Source organism: Oratosquilla oratoria, chromosome 34 (assembly GCF_046742065.1).
Source record: "Oratosquilla oratoria isolate Oo_2021 chromosome 34, ASM4674206v1, whole genome shotgun sequence".
NCBI lineage: Eukaryota > Metazoa > Arthropoda > Malacostraca > Stomatopoda > Squillidae > Oratosquilla > Oratosquilla oratoria.
Genome location: NC_134810.1, coordinates 40107790 through 40131789, shown reverse-complemented (window position 1 = coordinate 40131789; position 24000 = coordinate 40107790). Strand labels below are relative to the sequence as shown.

General features: G+C 44.7%; 1 protein-coding gene across 15 annotated transcripts in view; it reads right to left on the bottom strand.

Annotated features, from left to right (window-relative positions):
* Positions 1-24000, bottom strand: part of mmd (disintegrin and metalloproteinase domain-containing protein mind-meld) — a 781430-nt gene that overhangs the window by 197139 nt on the left and 560291 nt on the right. For all 15 annotated transcript variants that reach the window (XM_076173443.1, XM_076173455.1, XM_076173452.1 and 12 more), the window contains one exon: positions 17673-17744. In XM_076173443.1, the coding sequence (XP_076029558.1) occupies positions 17673-17744 (72 nt within the window). The remainder of the gene's footprint in view (positions 1-17672; positions 17745-24000) is intronic.

The following is a 24000-nucleotide window of genomic DNA, read 5'->3' as shown; positions in this document are numbered from 1 at the left end:
TCCTATGTAATGCGGAGACTTTGTCTGGCCTGACGCGTCCTAGGTCACGCCTAGTTAGGCAGTGAGCCCGTGGGTAGTCAGCCTATCTCTGGGAGCTACGCCACACTGCACATTCCTGACACACAACACGCAGCGCTACGTGCTCTGGTTTACACGATCTCCTGCTTCGTGCTTAGTAAAAGACGTAACTCAGATATCTGGTGAGAAGGAGACGTGTGAAGGAACTTCTCATGAGGAATATTAGCTAATGTAATTTAGGAAATTACTCACTCACTCACACTTACACACTTACACACACACACACACACACGTACACACACACACGCACGCACACGCACACGCATGCACACTGTGGTTCTCGCCTGCCACTACGGCGGTCCGAGTTCGACTCCCGCCCAGGGCTAGAGTAATTTCAGTATAGCTTCGCCTCGGGGTGTTACTCCATCTCTCGTGGGCGGGGAGTTGGGTGTGTGTGTGCATGTAAGGTCAAAGTATTACCCATAGATCGGTCATACGAGCTCTGAGCTCTCATCCGGGAGGTTAATAACTGTCGATCACGAGTCCAACACGTGGTCCAAGACCATGGTGAATCACACGGTGATCGGTAGTAGTAACAGGAGGCTGCTCTTCATGAACACAAAATCATCTTTCCGCAATGCCATCAAACCTCGTGTACTATCATGGAGTGACCATCGGGATCTGCAGTACTAGATCTGGTATAGGAAACCTTGGTTTAAGTGCAAATATGCGAGGTCGAACGGTTTGCAAATGAAATTGAAATCGAAATTGAGCATCGAAGTCAGTCGCGGAAGAACTCGTTCGAAATTTCGAGAGTTTGAATTGGTGGAAAGTGAAAGGGTGATACAGTCCTCTTGCACCAGAAAATAAAACGATTAAGAAGTGGCAGAAACCAACAAGCCAACAGGAAATCAAGAACCGATCTAAATACATCAGGCGGGTTTGCGTTGAAGTTAAACCGACAAAAGTTTAATTCTAATTATAAGATAAAAAAAACAGAATGCCTATAAATATATATATATTGTAGTTGCAGCTAAAGACAAAAATCAAACTATAATCAATCACTTAAATGAGGAGAACGAGAAAATGATAGTGGATAAAGATATGCAGAATGAGGGGATAACAGATATAATGAAAATAGCATAAAGAATTTTGTATGAAAATACAAGGAACGGAACAGTAAAACGACAACAGAATGGAAAGAGTAAACGAAAGAGAGGGAAGTGTAGGAATAAGAGAGAGACGAAGACGAAGAATAGAGAGAGGAGGACGAGAGAAAGAAAACGGTAAACGGAGGAACAGGAGGAAAATAAAAGAAAGGAAAGAAAGGAAAGGAAACAGAGGAAAAGAAGAAGGAAAGAAATGAAACACAGAAGGAAGAAGAAAAGAGTGAAATGAGGAGGCAGTAGAAAAGGAGAATGAAAAACAGGAAGAATAAGAGGAGGAAGACAAAAAAAAAAAAAAAATGAAGAAAGAAAACTGGTAGAAGAAGGAAAACAGAAGGATTTTAGATTACAAAGGCGGAGCATGTCTACAGGAGACCTTTCGGTCCATAACTAGGTCGGATGCAAGAAAAGTGACAATGATAAATAAATAAATAAAACAAATTATAACATAAATAATAATGAATAAAATGGATAAATATATAAGTAGGTAAAATTAGATAATAAACAAACAGGTAAATAGTAAATAATAATGTACTTCGTGTATTTCGTAATGTATTTCACCAGTGCTCATAGTTTTGAGAGGAGAGAGGAGAGAATAGTATGAAAAATAAATGAGGATGACAAGGAGAACGAGGATGGGGAGGAGGAAGAAAAGAAGAAAAATAAAGTGGAAAAGCAGGAGAGGAGGAGGAGGAGGAGGAGGAGGAGGAGGAGGACGAAGAGAGGTAGGGAATGGAAAAATAGTAAGGAAAATAAACGAGGATGACAAGGAGGACGAGGATGGGGAGGAGAACAAGGAGGAAGAGCAGGAAAAGGAGAAAAACAAACTAAAGGTGGAGGAGGAGGAGGAGGAGGAGGAGGAGGAGAGTGAAGAGATGAGGTGGGGTACGAAGAAATAGTAAGCAAAATAAATGAGACTGAGGATGAGAACATGGATGAAAATAAAGAAAATAAAGATTATAATAATTAATAAATGAAGGTGGAGAAGCAGCAGAGGAGGAGGAGGAGGAGGAGGAGGAGGAGGAGGAAGAGGAGGATATGTGAAGAAGAGGAGGAGCTGGAGTTGGGGTCGTCCAAGGACTACAACAACGGCGAAAACGACAACATTAAGACCTGTGATGTTCCTCTTCGCTCACTGAGGTCCTGTGACGTCACTACGGCCTCCCTGAGGGAAGCGGAGCGAAGAGAAGAGGTGCGAGGAGAGAGGAGAGAGGAGAGAGGAGGGAGCAGGGAGGGGAGGAAAGGGAAGGGGAGGGAAGGGGAAGAGAAGAGAGCGGAGGGAAGGGCAGGGGAGGGAGGGGAAAGGGAAGAAAGGGGAAGGAGGGGAGGAGGGGGAGGGAGGGGGAGGAGAAGGAGAGGAGGGAGAGGGAGGGTGAGGACAGGGAGAGGAGGGCAGAGGGGGGATGGGAAGGGAGGTATGTGAGAGGAGAAGAGGACAGTGGAGGGCAGGAGGTCAAGGGAGGGAGGGGGAGAAGGGAATGGAGGGAGGGGGAGGGGAGGAGAGGAGAGGAGAGGAGAGGGAACTTGATTCTTTCTCTACCGAGATATAAGAAAAAATGGCAACCATTGGCATTTTCATTCACTTACAGAAACACCTCCATTGGGTAAAACGGCTACGGAAATTATGGATAGTTGGTTGTAGGACGATGATCAACCCATCCATCAACCACTCATCCATCGGTCGTACAATAGACAAAGTCAAAGAAAGCGACCAGTAACGAGAGAGGTAGTTAGTTTCTTTGGTCCAGAGGACTCGACAGAAATGAGGCGATCGTTGTCAGAAGCTTCCAGGTGGAAGGCGAGATCGGGAGTCTCGACCTCAAGACGGGCAGACACTGTCTTCAGGTTGATGGGAGAGAATCAAGTCAGAAGCAGTCCCTATAGCCCAAAAAGCTTATCAGGAGGAGGAGAGGAGGAGGAGGAGGAAAAGGAGGAGGAAGAAGAGAAACAGGAGGAAGAGGAGGAGGAGGAAAAGGAAGCTGAGAAAGAGGAAAAGGAGGCTGAAAAAGAGGAGGAAGAGGAGGCTGGCAAAGAAGAGGAGGTGAAGGAGGAGGTGGAGGAGGAGGAGGTGGAAGAGGAGGAGGAGCAGGAGGAGGAGGACGAAGAGGAAAAGGAAGAAGAGGCTGAGAAATGGAGGAAGAAGATGCTGACTATGAGGAGGAGGCTGATAAAGAGGAGGTGGTAGAGGAGGAGGAGGAGAAGGAGGAAGAGGTGCAAAAAGGGGAGAAACAGGACGAAAAGGAGCAGTAGCAAGAAAAGGAGGAGAGGGAGGAGGAGGAGGAGGAGGAGGAGGAGGAGGAGGAGGAGGAGGAGGAGGAGGAGGAGGACGAGGCGAAGGAGGAGAAGTAGGAGAAGCAGGACGAAGAGGAGAAGGAATAGGAGCAGGATGAGGAGGAGGAGGAGGACGAAGAGGACGAGAAAAAGGTGGAGGAGGAGGATGAAGAGGAGGATGAAGAGGAGGATGAAGAGGAGGATGAGGAGGAGGAGGAGGAGGAAGAGGAGGAGGAGGAAGAGGAGGAGGAGGAGGAAGAGGAGGAGGAGGAGGAGGAGGAGGAGGAGGAGGAAGAGCAGGAGCAGGAGGAAGTTATGGAGAAGAAGTGAAGAAAAGTCCTGAAGACGGACATCAAAGTAACAACATCGACGAATACGACAACGGCCATTTTGATGACGTCACGTCGACTCTCTCTCCTTTACAGGCGACGAAAGCGACGTTTGGAGAAACACAAATTGAAAAAGAAAAAAAAAAAACAGAAGAGAGTGGCTGTGGCGAAGGAGGGTGATAATGACGACAAAAAGCAAAGACAGCAATCTGAAGAGGAAATGGTACTAAATAGAACGAGTAACGACAACGAGCAAGAAGCAGGAAATGCGTCGTTATCACAACAGCGGCAGGAACAGAAGAGGAAGGTAGTGGGAGGGAAGAGGGGCCAAGGAAAGGAAAAAGAGAAAAAGAATTAGAAAAAAGAGAAAGTAGTGGATGATTAGAGAAAAGAAGGGGAGAAAAGAGGAGAGGGGACAAAGTATTAAGGAGATAAAAGAGAAAGACAAAGTTATAATGAACGGAGGAGAAAAGAACAACAGCAGAACTGAAGAGGGGGGGAGGGAGAGAGGTAAGGAAGGGAGGAGAGAGAGAGAGAGAGAGAGAGAGAGAGAGAGAGAGAGAGAGAGAGAGAGAGAGAGAGAGAGAGAGAGAGAGAGAGAGAGAGAAAGAGAGAGAGAGTCAGAGAGAGAGTCAGAGAGAAAGAGATGCTAGAGAGAGAGGAAGAGAGCCATAGAAAAAAAAGAGAGAGGCAGAAAGAGGCAAAGAGAGAGAGAGAGAGAGGATGGGGAGAAGAAGTAGGAGGCGATAAAAAGAGAAGGAAAAAGAAAATCAGAAGAAAACGTTGAGAATCGGGCGAACCTGTTAGCACAAGAACGAGTGAAAGCCTTGAATGAAGAAGCAATCGAAGCCGAACGATAATCAAAGAAGAAGAAGAAGGAAGATGAAAGGTAGATCGAGAGCGGGAAGGCAGACAAGAGTTAGAGAAACAGGGGAGAAATAATGATGAGAAGAAAGAGGAGGAGGAGGAGGAGAGAGGAGGAGGATGAAAATTCAGCTGAGGAAGGTTGAAGAAGAGAATGGGGAGGAGGAGTGGGAAGAAGAGGAGGAAGAAAAATAAGAAGTTGTTGGATGAAGCTGAAGAAGAAGGAGAAAATGATGACGAGGAGGAGGGAGTAGGAGAAGGGAAGTGGAGTGGATTCGGGGAGTGGAGTGGGTTCGGGAAGTGTGGAAGAGTGTGGAAGAGTGTGGAAGGGAGTGTAGTGGAGTGGAATTTACAACAGGAGTGGAGAAGAAAGCGAAAGAGTGGACGGGAAGTGGAAGACGTGTAACAATGAAAAGAGGAATAAAGAGGACACACAGGAAGCCAGAGGCCAGAGTACGAAGGTAGGGATCGAAATGGGTCTCTTTGGACTCTCATTCCAGCTGACGTCATACGATTCTTTTCGTCTTTTGGAAGGAAACAGACAAAAATCGGTTTAGCAACACCTAAGCAAGATGTTGTAATGCCTGCCATTTATTTTGTATTCTTTGTTTATTTGTTTGTTATTACTTGTCTGTTTGTTTATTATTATTGGCTTGGTTTTCATTTATTATTAGTTATCTGTCAATTTATTATTATTTATTATCTACGTGTTTTTATTATTTAACTATACATATGCATTTATTTATTCTATTTATCATTGTTTATTATATTATGATAATTTTCATTTGTTTATTTATCATTATTATAATTTTTTCGCATTCAACCTAGTTATGGGCCAAAAGGTCTCCTGTCGGCATGCTCCACCTTTGTAATCCTTTGTAACTTTGTAGTGAGCGCTGAAACTCTTAGTTGTTTTAAGAGATGGTTAGATAACTTTATGGGTGTTGATGAAAAGTGGTAATTGACACTGAACTGCCTAGTGTAGGCCTCATGGTCTCTTGCAGTCTCCTTCATTCTTATGCTCATATGTACCACAGAAACCAAGATATCAGGAGAGAAAAACATGAAGATCTACAACAGTAACCGAAAGTTCGAAGCGTCTGGATGAAAACGGGAGAATGTATAAAAAACAAAAACACCAAAGTTCCTAGAAGCTACTGTAAGTAGATAAAATTCAACAAAAACACCAGAAAGTCTGATTTTGTATTATGATATCAGAAATTTTTTTGAGGTGCTGGTCATGTTTAGCGAGATGGGGCAGAGATGTCGGGAATTCCGAGGGCTGGTCGGGAGGATTGGAGCATTGAAGTCTCCACAAGAGAGGTTCTCCGCCCTCTTTCTCCATTTTATCCCATTACTTATGTATTTCTGCTCTTTAGCCTCCGGGAGATCACTTCGACACTGAATAGAATTGGTAGGCATTCACTACATACTAATAGATTTTAGTTTGTGGCCTAATAACTACAAAGTAATGTCGTAACACATTCGTAAATTTCAACAAGAACCCACTGTGTTGGATAAGAAGAAATTAAATAGACGATATCCATATACTTCGATCACGGACTGTGATCCTCTTCAGTGGAATACTGTATTTCACTGAAGAGGGTCACAGTCCGTAATCGAAATATATGGATATCGTCTATTTAATTTCTTCTTATCCAACACAGTGGGTTCTTGTTGAAATTGTGGCCACATGTATGAATTTCTACGGTTCCAAAGGGGTTCATGGACTCTGAGAACTCTGGAGTATTTAGAGGACAACGATTCCCTGAAACAGGAAAAGGTACTTAAAGGTGAAAGGTAGGGTCTCAGGAAATTTGAAAAAGAAGCAACAAAAAGTTTAACCTGCTGAATGAATGCATATGTAAGCTTATACTAACCCTGTTTTAGCTATTATCACACGGTTTTACAAAGTTGAAGGAAATTCATCGCATATTCAGAAGGATGAGAAAAAAGGCGTTCATAAGGCTTTGTACTCGGGAGGTCTTAGAATGAGGTAGCTAAAAGTACTAAGGCGCCATGAAATCCTAAACACCTAATGTATGTATATATATATATATATATATATATATATATATATATGTATGTTGGGGGAAGTTGGGGTGTTTGTGAAATAAAAAGGGGCCATCTGCAGTGGAAATGAGGTGTTCAGAAAGCCTTGGACTCGAGTGTTCTGAGAATGGGGTAACGAGAAGTACTAAGACGTAATGATATGCTAAACATCTAAAAAACATGTATATTTTGGGGAGGAGATTGAGTTTTTGGTGAATCGGGTTGCCTGAGAATGAAGTAACGATATGCACTAAGATGTCACGAGATCCCCAAACACCTAAGAATATATCTATACTAATGACCCACTTTCGGAGAAGAATAGGCGAAAGTAAACAGATCCGTATATTTCGATCACTATCTGTGATCCTCTTCATCTGCTGAAGAGGATCACAGATAGTGACCGAAATATACGGATCTTTTTACTTCCGCCTATTCTTCTCCGAAAGTGGGTCATTAGTATAATTTTACCAATGTGCTACGACATTACTTTATTGTGACCCAAGAATATATATATATTTCAAGTGTGGAGGGGGGGGTGGAGATTGAGGTGCAGTGGAAATGAGTTGATGGTGTGTAAGGAAAGGAGGTGTGAAGAAGTCATGGGGCCCTTAGACATCGTAAAGGCAGTCTGAGTAAGGGCTGGAAGAGCCGATTTCTCGGAAGGGAGGAGGCTTCAGGTATCAGTAGGAAGATGTAAGGACCGAGTTTTCGAGAAGGACAGAGGTGGTCCGAACAGTCAGGTACCTAAGGATCTGAGGTGTTAGAAGAAAAGCTGTATAGCAAGAAGAGAAGAGGTTGTGGAAGGAGGAGGAAGAGGAGGAGGGGAGGAGGAGGAGGAGGAGGAGGGGGAGGAGGAGGAGGAGGAGGAGGAGAAGGAAGAAGAGGAGGAGGAGGAGGAGGAGGAAGAGGAGGAGGAGGAGGAGAAGGAAGAAGAGGAGGAGGAGATGAAAGAGAAAGAAGATAAATAAGGGTAGGAGAAAGAAGGGAAAGATGAGGCTATAGCAAGAAGAGAAGAAGTTAGTTGCAGAAGGAGGAGGAGGAGGAGGGAGAGGAAGAGAAAGTGGAAGAGGAGGAGGTGAAAGAGAAAAAAACGGAAGTAGGAATAGTAAGAAGAAGGGGAAGATGAGAATGATATGAAGAGTAGGATGAAGGGGAGCAGAGAGAGAGGGAGAGAGAGAGAGAGAGAGAGAGAGAGAGAGAGAGAGAAATGGAGAAGCAGGGGGAGATGAGTCTAACTAGGAGGAAGAGAAAGAGGAAAAAAGAGAACAAGTTGGAGGAGGAATTGGAGGAGGAGGAGGAGGAGGAGGAGGGGAAGGAGGAAACGGTGGAGGAGGAGGAGGGAACGAGGAGGAGGAAGAGAAAGAGGAAGAGGAAAAAGAGAGCAAGTTGGAGGAGGAATTGGATGAGGAGGAGGAAAAGGTAGAGGAGGAGGAGGAGAACGAGGAGGAGGAGGAAGAGAAAAAGGAAGAGGAAAAAGAGAACAAGGTGGAGAAGGAACTGAAGGAGGAAGAGGAAAAGGTGGATGATGATGAGGAGGAGAACGACGATGAGAAGGAGAACGAGGAGGAGGAGGCAGAGGAGGAGGAGGCAGAGGAGGAGGGGCGGAGGAGGAGGAGGAGGAGGAGGAGGAGGAAAGAGGTGGGAGGTACTGCTATCGTCAAAGAGAAGAGCTATGTTGGGTGAGAAGGGGGAGGGTGGTTGATGGAACAGCTGATTTGGGAAAGGTTTTAGGAAACCCATTCAGACGAAAAGGGCCTACGGGGGGCCCGGAATAATGGAGGAGAGGGAGGGGAGAGGGGGAGGGGGAGGGGGAGGGGGAGGGGAGAAGAGAAGAGGGGAGAGGGAGGGGGATGGGCAAGGGGAAAGGGAAGGGAGAAGAGAAGAGGGGAAAGGGAGGAGAAGAGAAAAAGAGAAAGAGAAGGGAAGGAAAGGGATATGGAAGGGGAGGGAGGGGGAGGGAGGGGAGGGGGAGGGGAGAGGGAGGGAGAGGGGCAAGGGGTAGGGAAGGGAGAAGAGAAGAGGGGAGAGGGAGGGGAAGAGAAAAGGAGGAGAAGGGAAGGAAAGGGATATGGAAGGGGGAGGGGGAGGGAAGGGAGAAAAGAAGAGGGGGAAGGGAGGGGAAGATAAAAAGGTAGAAGGGAAGGGAAAGAAGGAAAGTGATATGGAAGGGGAGGACGAGATGGCTGTAGGGGAAGAAGTACAGAGGGCGACGGGACTCTGTTAAAGAGCAGACTTCCTGTTGCTGAATTGAAGCACATTTAGAACCTCTCACTAGAAATGCTGAGGTAGTACACCTAGAAACATTCTAAAGTGAGAGAGAATTTCAAACTGTACTTAAGTTCAGCAGCAGGAAGCTTGCCTCTGTTCTGTGCTGTGTCGCCTGTGTCGCCTGTGTCACCTGTGTCGCCTGTGTCTCCTGTGTCGCCTGTGTCTCCTATGTCGCCTGTGTCTCCTGTGTCGCCTGTGTCTCCTATGTCACCTGTGTCGCCTGTGTCGCCTGTGTCACCTGTGTCGCCTGTGTCACCTGTGTCGCCTGTGTCTCCTATGTCACCTGTGTCTCCTGTGTCACCTGTGTCGCCTGTGTCGCCTGTGTCACCTGTGTCACCTGTGTCGCCTGTGTCACCTGTGTCGCCTGTGTCACCTGTGTCGCCTGTGTCTCCTGTGTCGCCTGTGTCTCCTATGTCGCCTGTGTCTCCTGTGTCGCCTGTGTCTCCTATGTCACCTGTGTCGCCTGTCACCTATGTCACCTGTGTCCCCTATGTCGCCTGCGTCTCAATTTGCGCTTAGGATAAGTGAGGGCGTAGAACGTTCCAAGACAGGAGGAAAAGGTGTAAAAAATATGAAGAGGAGAGAGAAATATCAGAAGGAGGAAGAGGAGGAAGGAGAAGAACAAAATGAAGGAGAAGGAAGTGGACGTAAATATGACGGAGGAGGAGGAGGTAGAAAGGGAGAATAAGTAGGAAGAGAGGGAGGAGGAAGAAGAATGATAGGAGGAGGAAGAGAGAGGAGGAAGAAGGGTAGGAAGAGGAAGAAAAATGGAAGGAAAAGGAGGAAGAGGAGTAGGAGGAGGAGAAGGATGGGGGAAAAGGCATGAGGAAGAAGAGGAAGAGGAGGAGAAGAAAATAGAGAAGGATGGAGGAAGTTGAGAGGGGGGGAGGATGGTGATGATAGTGGTGGTGTTAGTGGTGGTGATGGTGGTGTTAGTGATGATGGTGATGGTAGTGACGTTGGTCGTAGTGGAAGTAGTGGTATTAGTGGTGATGTTGATGGTGACGATTATGGCGGTGGTGGTGATGGTATTAGTGATGATAGTGGTATTGTTGGTAGGTCGTGGTGTTGGTGGTGGTATTGATGGTGTGGCGTTGATAACGACGGTGGTGGCAGTGGTGGTAGTGGTGGTGGTGGTGCTGGTGGTAGTGGTGGTGGTAGTGGTGGTGGTGGTAGTGGTGTTGTTAAGAGGGTCTATAAATAGAAAACGATCCGACCCTCGAAGTAGTGAGGGCGTGAATTGCACAAATAAACCTCGAGGTGGCAGAAGAAGAGGGAAAGGAAGAAGAGGAGAGAAGAGAGAAGGAAAGAAGAGGAGAAGGGAAAGAGAGAAGAAGAGAACGCGGAGAGGAGAACGAGAGGAGGAGAGGAAGAGAGGCTACCCCCAACCGCGCAGACTCTTCGCCCAAAAGAAGAGAGAAGAGAGAAGCGGAGGACAGAGAGAAAGAAAGAGCAGAAGATGGAAAGAGAAAAGGAGAGAACACAGAGACAAGAACAGAAGGAGAGTAGAGGGTAGAGAGCAGAGAGAAGGAAAGAACAGAAGAAGGAAAGAGAAAAGGAGAAAACACAGAGACAAGAACAGAAGGAGAGTAGAGGGTAGAGAGCAGAGAGAAGGAAAGAACAGAAGAAGGAAAGAGAAAAGGAGAAAACACAGAGACAAGAACAGAAGGAGAGTAGAGGGTAGAGAGCAGAGAGAAGGAAAGAAGAGAAGAAGAAAAGAGAAAAGGAGAAAACGTGGAGACGAGACCGGAGGGAAAGTGGAGGACAGAAACAATGAAAGAACAGAAGAAGAAGAAGAAGTAAGGAGAAAATGAGAGAACACAGAGACAAGAATGGGAGGGAAATGGAGAGTAGAGAGGAGGCAAGAAGAGAAGAAGGAAAGAGGAAAGGCGAGAACGAGGAGGAGGAGGAGGAGGAGGAGGAGGAGGAAACTCCTCCTCGTTCTCTTTCCTCGCGAGGTCAATGGCTTCTGAGGGTCGATTTAATCTGCATAAAGAAAGGACAGAGAAGCAGAAGGCTTCTCCACAAAGAGAGCATAGAGAGCATAATGAAAAGGCGGGGGAGGAATGAAGAGAAGAAAAGAGGGTGGGAGACAGGAGGGGGAGGAGGAAGAGGAGGAAAAGGAGGAAAAAGAAGAGAAGGAGAGGAAGAGGAGGAGGAGAAAGAGGAGGAAAAGGAGGAAAAGGAAGAGAAGGACGAAGGGAAGAGAAGGACAAAGGGAGAAGGATGAGGAGGAGGAAGAGGAGGAGGAAGAGGAGGAGGAGAGGGAGGATAAGGAGGAGACGAAAGAGAAAGAGGAGAAGGGGAAGGAAGAGAGAGGAAGAAAAGGAGCAGGAAGAGAAGGAAGAGAAGGAGGAGAAGGAAGAGAAAGATAAGGAAGAGAAAGAGGAGGAGAAGAGGGAGGAGAAAGAGGAGAGGGGGAGAGGAAGGAGAGGGAAGAGAGAGAGAGGAGAATACGGAGGAGACGGAGGAGACGAAGGAGGTGAGAGGGAGAGGAGAAGGCAAAGGAGGAGGAACATAAGGGGGAGAATGAAGAGAAAGAGGAGAAGAGGGACGAGAAGGAGGAGGAGGCTAAAGAGGAGGAGAAGGAGGAGGGGGAGGAGGAAAGGAGGCAGGGGAGGAGGAAAGGAGGAGGGGAGGAGGAAAGGGGGAGTTGGAATTGAGGTAGGAGGTGGAGGGGAAGGAGAAGGAAGAGGAGAAGGAGGAGGAGGAGGAGGAGGAGGAGGAGGAGGAGGAGGAGGAGGAGGAGGAGGAGAGGGAGGAGGAGGAGAAGGAGGAGGAATAGAAGAAGAAGGAGGAGGAGGAGGAGGAGGAGGAGGAATAGGAGGAGAAGGATGGTGATGAGAAGGAGTGGGTATGGAAAGGAAAGGGAAGGGAAAGAGGAAAGTGCACAGAGGATGACAAAGGGAAGAGCTGAGGGTAAAGAAAGTAAAGGGAAACGACAAAGGGTAAATGTCGAGATGGAAAAGGAGAAGAGGATGAAGAAGAAGAAGAAGAACAGACAAGAAAGGAAACTGGAAAGATGAAATGAGAATGAGGAGGTAAAGATTAAGGGAGGAAGGGAACAAGAATGGAGAGAGTTAAAAGTGTGAAATACAGACGGAAGGAAAGCGAGTTTTCATTAGCCCAAGTTTACCAGAAAGATGAGGAAGATGAGGAAGGAGGAGGACAACAAGAGGAGGACAACGAGAGGAGGACAAAGGAGGCGAGCAGAAAGTGAGGAAGAAAATTAAAAATCAGGAGAATTATAAGACGCTTAAGAGTAGGTAAAAATTAGGTCAACAAAACGAGGTGGAAGAGGAAGAGGAGGAGGAGGAAGAGGAGGAAGAGGAGGAGGGGGAAAGAGGGAGGAGGAGGGATAGAGAGAGGAGAAGAGTAAGGAGTAGGCATAGGAAGAGGAGGAGGAGGAAATGGAGAAGGGGGAGTAGATTGAGGGGTAGAAACAGGAGACAGGAAAAGGAAGAAAAAGAGAGAAAAGAGAAGAGAGAGGAGAGAAGAAACGAGAGGAAGGATATATATATACTGTATATATCTATATATATATATATATATATATATATATATATATATATGTATATATATATATAGAAAGAGAGAGAGAGAGGAATGAGGAAGGAATGGATGAAAAGGAAGAAAAAACAAAGAAAGAAGAGTAATAAAAAGAAAAAGAGGAAGAGGAAAAGGAAGAGAAGTAGGTATAAATGAAAATTAAAACGAGGAGGAGGAGGAGGAGGAGGAGGAGGAGGAGGAGGAGGAGGAGAAGAAGGAGGAGGAACAGGAAGGAAAGAGAAAGAGGAAGAAGAGGGAAAGAAAAAGAAATAGGGAGAAATTAAAATGCATACAAAGGGGGAGGAAAATCAGGAGGAGGAGGAAAAGGAAGAAGAAGAGGAAGGAGGAAGAGAAGGAAAAAGAATATAAGGAAGATGACAAGAATGAAAAGAGAAAGAAGAATTAGGAGGTAATGTTGAAGAGGAGAAGGCAGAGGAGAAATAAGAAGAGAAAGAGAGGGGAAGAAGAAACAGAGAGAAAGAAAAGAAAAGGAGAGGAGGAAAAAGAGGAGGAAGAGGAGGAAGTGAGAGAAGAGGAGCTAGGGAAAGAGGAGTAGTAGTAAGAATAGGAGGGGGGACGGTTAAAAGGGAGGAGAATGAGATGGAAGAGGAGGAGGAGGAGGAGGAGGAGGAGGAGGAGGAGGAGGAGAAGGAGGAGGAGGAGGAGGAGGAAAAAGAGGCTGTAGATGAAGTGAAGACGGAAGAGAGAAAGAGAGCACAAAGAGGAAGAGCAGGAGAAAAGCAAGTTAGAATAAAGAAAAGAGAGAGGACAAGTAACATGAGAAAGAAACCGGGTGAGGAAGAAGAGAAAGATGAAGAGGAGGAGGAGAAGGCGGTGAAGGAGGAGGAAAAAGTTGAAAGAAGATGAGGAAGAGACGGAGGAAGAGGAGGTGTAGAAGGAGAAGTAGGAAGACGAGGTGGAGGAGGAGGAGGAGGAGGAGGAGATGGAGGAAGAAGAGTAGAACGACAAGGAGGAGGAAGAGGAGGACAATGAGGAGGAACAAGAGGAAGAGGAGGAAGCTTGGAGATAGTTAAAGAAGACGTAGAGAGAGTGAAAAACAGAAATACAAAGAATTCAATGCAAAATGCAAAAAAAAAAAAAAAAAATGAACAAAGGAAAGACAAAGGGCACAGAATTGTACGAAAAAATATCGAATAAAGAGCAAATACAAAAGAAAAAAAAGAGAGGAAAAGAATTATACCAGAAAATACAACAAGAGACAAAGAAAAGAGAGAATATGAAAAGGAAAATAATGAAAACGACATTGAACATAGAAGACAGACAAAGACCTGAAATATAAGAAAAAAATAATGAGAAAGACAATGAAGGATGAAAGGAAAAGAGTAATGAGGAAAAGAGATCAACGACAGCGCATGTGCAGACACACCTGCACCTACAGATGCACATGGCGGCATGTGTACACATGCACATGGGGACACATGAGAGAGAGAGAGAGAGAGAGAGAGAGAGAGAGAGAGAGAGAGAGAGAGAGAGAGAGAGAGAGAGAGAGAGAGAGAGAGAGAGAGAGAGAGAGAGAGAGAGAGAGAGAGACAACGGAGAGAGAGAGAGAGAGAGAGAGAGAGAGAGAGAGAGAGAGAGAGAGAGAGAGAGAGAGAGAGAGAGAGAGAGAGAGAGAGAGAGAGAGAGAGAGAGAGAGAGAGAGAGAGAGAGAGGAGAGAGAAAAAGAGAGAGAGAGAGAGAGAGAGAGAGAGAGAGAGAGAGAGAGAGAGAGAGAGAGAGAGAGAGAGAGAGAGAGAGAGAGAGAGAGAGAGAGAGAGAGAGAGAGAGAGAGAGAGAGAGAGAGAGAGAGAGAGAGAGAGAGAGAGAGAGAGAGAGAGAGAGAGATAGAGAGAGAGAGAGAGAGAGAGAGAGAGAGAAAGGGAGCCTTCGATGGACGGCGGTGTGATAGCCGCCAGGCAGGCAGGCAGGCAGGCAGGCAGGCAGGCAGGAGACTTTCGGTAATAAATACGATCGTTTTGCTGATGCCGACGTAAACAGAAAAGGCCAGGAGGAGAAGGAGGAGGAGGACGAGGAAGAGGAGGGGAGGAAGAGGGGGAGGAAGAGGAGGAAATGGGGGAAGAGGAGGAAGGGGAGTAAGAGGGGGAGGAAGAGGAGGAAATGGAGGAAGAGGAGGAAGGGGAGGAAAAGGGGGAGGAGGAGGAGGAGGAAGAAGAGGAAGGGGAGGAAGAGGGAGCGGAAAAGGAGGAGGAGGAGGACGAGGAGGGAAGAGGAGGAGGACGAGGAGGAAGGGGAGGAAGAGGGGAGGAAGAGGAGGAGGACGAGGAGGTGGAGGAAAAGGAGGAAGGAAAGGAAGAGGAGAAGGGGAGGAGGAGCAAGAAGAGGAGGATTGGGAGGAGTTGGAGGAGGAGGAGAAGGAAGAGGAGGTGGAGATGGAGGAAGCAAAGGGGATCAAGTTGAGGGACGAGAAGATGAATGACAAGTTTGAAGAGGAGGAAGAGGAAGAAGAGGAAGAAGAGGAGGAAAAGAAAGAAGAGGAAGAGGAGGAGAAAAGGGGAGGAGGAAGAGGATAAACAGTAGCAGGAAGAGGAGGAGGAGGAGGAAGAGGATAAACAGTAGCAGGAAGAGGAGGAGGAGGAGGAAGAGGAAGAAGAGGAGCAGGAGGAGGAAGAGGAAGAAGAGGAGCAGGTGGAGGAAGAGGAAGAAGAGGAAGAATAGGAAGAGGAGGAAAAGGGGGAGGAGGAAAAGGGGGAGGAGGAAAGGGGAGGAGGAAGAGGAGGAAGAGGAGGAGGAGGGGGAGGAGGAGGAGGAGGGGAGGAGGAGGAGGAAGAGGAAGAAGAGGAGCAGGAGGAGGAGGAAGAGAAGGAGGAAGAGGAGCAGGAGGAGGAAGAGGAGGAAGAGGAACAAGAAGAGAAGGAGGAGGAGGAAGAGGAGCAGGAGGAAGAGGAAGAAGAGGAAGATTGGGAGGAAGAGGAGTGGGAGGAGGGGAGGCGGAGCGGGAAGAGAAGGCGAGGGTAGAAGAGATGGAAGAGGAGGGACAAAAGAAAAAATAAGAAAAAAATACAAATAAAGAACAATGAAAGAAAAATTAGTTTAAGAAATAATGAACAATTTACTACCAATTTACGCTTCCATATTTCAGGACAATGATCAAAGACTTGGTCACAAATGTTTTAAAAGAATGTCTGAACAGAAATGTAGCAGCATATTTGTAAATAACACACAAGAAATCCACAGCCGGAGAAAATAAACTTTGAATGAAAGAAGATTCTATATTTCGGCTACCAACTGTAGCCCTCTTCAGGAAAGTACTTCCCTGAAGAGGGCTACAGTTGGTAGCCGAAATATAGAATCTTCTTTCATTCGAAGTTTATTTTCTCCGACTGTGGGTTTTTTGTGTATTATTTTAAAAGAAATTACGTATAAATATCTAAAAGAGCAAAGGATAGAAAAAAGTAATAGAAAATGCAAAAGGAATAATTTCCGCACCTAAATTTATACATATGTATATATATATATATATGCACATATACATAGCATAACGGATGGAGAATCAAAATTCAAAGCGGTCAGTACTTTTTTTCTTTGAGATGACACGTTTTGAAAATAAATAAATAAATAAATAAAATACATAACATAGGTCCAAGGAGACCTCATTAGAAATGCTAAAATACTGATTACATAAAACTTAGGCAGTTGATAATCCATTCGAAGTGCGAGAGAACGAGACTGTGAATAAAGAAATATAAAAATAAAATATAAAGATGAAATAAAAAGATAAAGATAAAAAGAAAACCAAAAATAAAGGGAGAGACATAGATGGAACTAAAAAGGCAATATTCAAATATAAATACAGAAAAAAAAAAACAAGGGACAAGATTTTCGTAGTTTTTTATCCTTAATTGGCAACTCATCGCCAGAATGTTGCAGATCGCGCGAAAAAATAAAATAAAATAAAATAAAAGAAAGAAAGATAATGATAATGACTTTGCACACGAATGTTTTAAGCATATTGGGTGATTAAAAAGAAATAGGAAAAAGCTATTATAGAAATACTTGAATAAATCAGGAAGTAAGAAAATAAAATCTGAGAAAAACTATTAGTACACGATAAAAGCAAGAAAAAATCCACACGTACAAATATCATACATATACATACATATGTGTATATATATATTATATATATATATATTATATATATATATACATACATATGTATATATATATATATATATATATATATACATACATATATATGTATATATGTATATACATACACATACGTAAGTACGTTTGCATGTATACATGTATGAGTAAAACGTATATGTATCAGGGATGTATGTAGAAGAGAAGCAGAGGGAGAAAGGTTGTAGGGAATCTGTGTATGGGGAGGGAAGGGAATAAAATGGTTATGGGAAGGGTCCTATAGATGAGGGAGAGGCTCCCCTCTTGTTGACATTACGATTCGGAGGGTAGATAAAACGCCAACATTAACTTCCGTTAAATAAACAAGTGGTGGATCTTTCACAATGGCCGTGAATATAAACACCTGCCAAAAAGTATTGGTCCTCCTCGAAAAATAAATGTTGATATTTTGGACTTGGATCAATCTCTCTCCTTCATTAAATTGAAATTGTTTGATAGGCGTTGTCTTCTTTAGTGGTAGAGTTTGATTATTTTTTTTCTGTTTCCACGTCTTTGAGGGATTAGCTATGGTTAGTGATCTTGTTATATACAGTATCTGACAAATACCACCTTTTCTTTGTTACTCGTTGATGTGAGTATATGGATTGTGAATATAGCATCGGAAAGAGGTAAAACACGTGTATTTCCCACTGTAGTGAGCTTCTTTAATGTTATATGTTACTTGATTTGTTTATATACAACGGTTAATATATCACTGAGACCTTCATGTACTTCACAAGAAAATATTAACATATTACATCTTACGTTAAAACCTGTACTGGTGTCATTACAATGATAAATGACGATTATAGGCTCAGAGAAGTGAACTCAGGTTAGGTCAGGTAAGGTCAGGTCAACTCGATTCAAATGAAGTAAAGCAAGGTTAGAACAAATCAGGTAACAAAGACAGGATCAGGACAACTTAGGTCAAATGCGACAATGTCAGTTCAGGTTAATATCAGGTCAACGTCAGGTCAGGTCAGGTCAGGCAAAATTAAGCAAAATTACTCACTAAATCTGCAATGTTGGCGATCTGGAGGGCATCGTTGATGGCCAGCGACCGCGAATAGTTTCGGTTCTCCATCTGGAAACAAAGAAAAAGGAAATTAAATTAGACACCAATAATAGTTACTTCCGAACCCTTCAACAGTGTCTGGTACTTAAACACTTTATTTTCTTTCATGTCTTCAAACTGAAAATCAAGCTCGTGTGCTTTTGTCTGTTGAACAAAACCATTTGGAACCAAAAAAAAAAAGTTATTAAAAAACATCATCGTGTGTAATGGGCAAAACGCTAAACCTCACAAACGATAGCAGAACTTATCTCAACACTCAAGGTCATAAGACAGTCAAGGGGAATGGTTCTAAGGGAGGAATATGCAAAGGGTAGAATTTGTTCCCCGCCCAGAACCCCCCTAGACTGTAGGGGTTCTGAATCAAGGGGTCATACCCCCTTCCCCCTTCCCCCCCCCTTGGGGTCCACAGATATCCATAAGTGGACCATCGCACTAAAAACTAGTGGTAGTTAGTGAATACAACACGATTAAAATCAGCGTTACAAGGACCTACGGGAGGCTAAAGAACAGCAAATCATAAGAATGGGGCATACGCGAGGAAACAGTTTAAGAAACGTTGATCTAGAGCAAGGGTTCTCAGCCTTACTTGGCCCATTCACCCCTTTCACCATTTGTCAGAATTTAATTCCCCCCTTCTTTCCAAGATTGTCTTTTTCAAAAGGTGCATTCTAAATAATATGCAAATATTACTAAAAACCCTTTTATTGTTTCCAAATTAGTATAAATCCAGCCCAGGTGACAGGCCAGATAGGCCAAAACCTATAATTGCTTTCCTCACCCCGTAAGCTGACTGTGGTCACATTTCACCCCCAGAAATCCCAAAATTCCCCCCTGGGGGTGAATTTCACCCCTAATGAGAACCCCTGATCCAGGGGATAACCTTGTGGACCCGCTTGTCAAGTGATGCAACGTACAATGGCAACTTACACATACACACATAAACACATATACGCGCACACACACACACACACACACACGCACACACACACACACACACACACACACACACACACACACACACACACACACACACACACATAAACACATATACGCGCACACACACACACACACACACACGCACACACACACACACACACACACACACACACACACACACACACACACACACACACACACACACACACACACACACACACACAGACACGAGATTATACTTCTTTTTACCATGTTGTTGGGATATCATTGTATAACCGAAGATGATTGAAGATAGGTTCTTACATGTCTTAAGTGGTTTGATATTTCAATTAACTAATTAAGCAAAAAGCAAGGACATGACAACACCAACGTACATTACGTGGCTTGGCAAGCAAAGTTTCCGACTATTTTTTTTTTTTTTTTAGTTCGTTGAGAAGATGGAGGACTCCTTTCCAGTTTTTGTGGCGCGACTGTTTGCTTCTTTTTCTGCGCCGACCCTTGCACAAGGTCTAACTCGAGTCAATCCAATACAGTATCCTTCGTAACACAACGATGTTTTGGCCTCTTGCCTCTCCAAGGTTATTCCATTCAGCTCCAACGGACCTCTGAACTTTGTGTAGTATTCGGCTCATTTTCAGACCACTGTGATTTTTTTTCTTAGTCAGTTCCGTAAAGTACTTTGTAGATTAGTGACTTCGTTTCTTTTCCTTTTAAAACTCCACACTGTTTGCTTTACCCCAAGGATAGGGCCTCGTGAGGTTATAATTTTATTCAGTTGGAGATAGAATCTTGTAATGAAGGTGTCACCTCTCCTTTAGGAAAGGACTTCCAGGAGAATAACGTGATGCTGGAACTGCTGTCCTATGCTACAGCCCTGCTGGAAAAGGAAGCGAATCTGTGTCGTTTTTCCTTCCTTCTTGGATCGGCCCCACTGTAAAGAAAAACTATTTCTCTTTCACCCCCCTCTACGTTCGGAACGGTCCTTCTCAAATTCTTTTCCGTTTTTATCTCCCTGGAACGGCCCTGCTGGAAAGACTCGCGTTACGATGTGCTTGATCCTGTCCACACCCCTGTGAGTTCGCACGTGGAACAGTTGCTTTAGTCGGAGATGATAAAGAGGTACGTTGTATCCCTACACTAGTATTAGATCACTTGATGCTATACACCTGCATTCCCACAATTAATGCATTGATCATCCTATCTAGTCGGTCTAGTTCCTGTTTATTTATCTTTTTTAGATTAAATATATCTCGTTTAAAGTTATAAATAAAGCTGACATTCGGGGTACATGTGCCCATATAAAAAACACATACACCCATACACGTTCACACCCACATATACACGCACACACAACTCGTGGCGCAGTTGATAGAGTTCCCGACTGCCACTACGGAGGTCCGGGTTCGAATCCTGCCCAGGGCTGAAATAATGTCAGTATCACTGTGCTGCGGGCTGTTACTCCAACTCTCATGGGCGGGGAGTTGGGTGTGTGTGTGCGTGTAAGGTCACAGCATTACCCATAGATCGGTCATATATAAGCTCTGAGCTCTCTTCCAGGAGGGAAATAGCTGTCGATCACGAGTCCAACACGTGATCCAAAGACCATGGTGAATCACACACACACACACACACACACACACACACACACACACACACACACACACACACACACACACATACACACAAACACACACACACACACACACACAGATGAGGAATAACTCACTGAGAACCTATCTTCTGAATAAAATATACGGTAGCTGTTTGGTTCCCACACGTATCTAAAGATAAAAATAAGATGGACTACATAATTATATTAGTGATTTAGGAGATATCCTTACTGACTTGAAGCACGCAACTATATGAATGGAAGTTATTATCCATTCACTGGAAAATACTGAGCACTAATTGCCATCTTAGATTCCATATTTGTGGCGTCATGTTGTCCGCCAAAGCGGAGAAGTACTTGTGAACGTTGACGGGATACAATTATCTAAGTATTCCTGACTGAGCAAAACTACGTTCTAGGGGTGAGGTGCTTGTGCAAGAAATTGACGCACAGACACTTCTCGGAACACACTTAACTCTTTAAGACCTACAGTCTTCCCGACCACGCCAACCGATGTTCCGCTTTCGGCTCTCTCAGAAAACGGAGCGAAGCACCTACGCCTCGCCTCTGACGTCAAGGGCTATACAGGTCGCTAGGGTCATACGGTGACTGAGGGCAGTGTCATAAAAAAAGGGTCCGCGTGTAAGGTCCGAAGCTCTGACTTGCCGCAGACGCAAGCTGCTCGAGGTGACGACACGGTTCTGTAAGGGCGTCGGGGACAAACGCAATTCATACAAGTGTTTGCGTTGTTACAAAAGCCGACCTATTGTCTCGCCACCTGTGACTGATGTTCACGTTCGTTTGACGCTTGGATTCAGTCCTTTTAAGGATTACGGAATCTCTCTTTAGATTGTTGAACTGTTAAACACGAGTTATGATGGGTAGAATGCCTGGATGAAGACCCAGAGGGAGACCTCGAATGAGATGGATGGACGGTGTGGATGCGGAGATGGACAGAAGAGGAATAAATAAAGCAACCTGGATGGAAGCAGCACAGGACCGAAGGGCATGGAGAGGATTACTGTTGGCGGACCAGAATCTACCTGAGGTTCAAGATCTAGCGGAGTGAGTGAGCGTGAGTGTGAGTTAACATGAAATAATACCATTTAGATGCCAAGTAACCTTGGAATCGATTAGGTCACAAAAGGAAATGGACTTGGGTGAAATCACAAAGATGAATTCCTGCAGCGTTCTCTTATGCTCCGAGACAATTCAAAGAGACTTGGACAATGTTGAAGCGTACTCTCTTCTCACTAAAGGTGGCGGCACACTAGGCTAGCATGCTATTTGCTTTTGCTACTTCGTTTGAGTAAAAACGACTTCGGTTACACTATTCTAGACATCCGTAAGAACATCTCAACAATGTATCGAACATTCGTATTCTAAATTTAACTTCTTTTAGTTGGTCATTCAGCTTCTCACTACATGACGCAAGAGTAATTTGACATTTGGAAATTGAAAAAAAAAGATCGTAACTGAAGTTGTTTCTGTCCAAACGAAATAGCAAAAGCAAGTAGCATATTGGCGAGAAATACCTAGTGTGCCACCACGAGTGCCAGGGAAAGGTCCACAATATATTATTTGTAAAGGGCATGGCTTCCTTCGTGGGGAAACTCAAAATTTCTTGAAGAATATTATACCACTGGTACTACTACTACTACTACTATTACTACCACTGCCACTACTATTACTGACGCCACTACAATTATTACTACTACTATTATTAATATTTCTATTAATTCCACTGCTACTGCTACTGCAGCCACTATTACTATTATATTACTACTACTGCTTATAATGCTGCCATTGATTATAGTACTACTAGTGCTACTTCTACTGCTGTTGATGCTAGTAATGCCACTACTGATACTATTACTACTATTACTAATCATGATATTACTACTATTGTTACAGTTATCAATACTATTACTGTTACGCACACACAAACACATACACACACACACACACGAATGAAGAATAATTCACTTAGAGCCTATTTCAATTCAAAAGCGGGTCACTTCGAGCATAGCTCTCTTCCCGTAAAATACGCACACGCAGACACACACACACACACACACGCACACACACACACACACACGCACACACACACACACACACACACACACGCACACACACACACACACACGCACACACACACACACACACACACACACACGTATACAAACACATATACACACATACACATATACATGCACACACAAACACATACAGATACACACACACACACACACACACACACACACACACACACACACACACACACACACACACACACGCACGCACACACACAAAAGCATACTTGCATGAGCGTTTTCCAGAGCGTGTGGAGGGTTTTGTCTGGTCTTCGCTGGACTCCTCTTTGCGTTGAAAAAGGCTTTTGTGTCCGTCAGCCTACGTAGTCCCTTTCCAGCGCAAGAATAGCTCATTCACGCAATGATACCAAGTAAATCCTTGTCAGAGTCAAACCATTATGACCAGATATTGTGTGTGTGTGTGTGTGTGTGTGTGTGTGTGTGTGTGTGTGTGTGTGTGTGTGTGTGTGTGTGTGTGTGTGTGTGTGTGTGTGTGTGTGTGCGTGCGTGTGTGTGTGTGTGTGCACGTGTGTGTGTGCACGTGTGTGTGCACGTGTGTGTGTGTATGGGTGGGTAGCTGCTGCTTTGTTGTCTCTAAATTGGGAATTGCAAAACAATGCAACGGTGTAGACAAAAGGAAGAACGTAAAAAGAGGAAGAAAAAATGTCATATGTGAGTCCTCTATAACGCAAGCACGCACACCTTACACGCATACACACACCCCAACTTCCCACCCTATAGAGAGAGAGAGAGAGAGTGTGTGTGTGTGTGTGTGTGTGTGTGTGTGTGTGTGTGTGTGTGTGTGTGTGTGTGTGTGTGTGTGTGTGTGTGTGTGTGTGTGTGTGTGTGTGTGTGTGTGTGTGTGTGTGTGTGTGTGTGTGTGTGTGTGTGTGTGTGTGTGTGTGTGTGTGTGTGTGTGTGCATGTATATGTGACCACACGCTCTTATGTCCGTCCCCAGTACGTTCAAACCCAACGGCAGAATCCTGCGGTCAATGTTCTTTCTTATTTGATGGGACAGAGTCCGCAGCCAGCGTCCCCCAGGGCTTCACATGGTTGTTGAGATAACGTCCCTCAAGGGTATCAAAGGAAGCAAAACCCACGACAAGAGGTGAAGAGTAGGTAGGGTTTTGCGGCCCAGACACTGTCTGAACTGATCGAGATGTATCGTTGCCTTTGGGGTGGGGAAAAGAACCCAAGTCTGGAAGTCTTTATCATTTTAAGATGCTGTGCCGTAGTGCGTTGCTTCTGACCCGGGGCAGTGGGCCTGATGCAGGTATGACCCGTCATCCACGAGGAGCTAAGGTGAGAGGGGGGGGGAAAGGGCGGTGGATGGGAGTGGAATGGTTGCCTTTTGACTTGGCTACCTCCCTTATAAGGGGGAAAAAGCTTTTGATATATAGACAGATACAGAGTTTATGAATATATTGTTTCAGTTCCGAGAACAAGGCAATGATGACGACACAATAACTGTAGCAACATTTTGCTGGTAAGATTGTCAGTTCGAGGTTATGGGTGATTGCTTAAGATGGCGGTACACTAAGCAGTTCTCACTAGCATGCTACTTGTTTTTGCTACTTCGTTTGAGAAGAAACGACATCTGTTACTATTTTTTACTTTTCAAATTT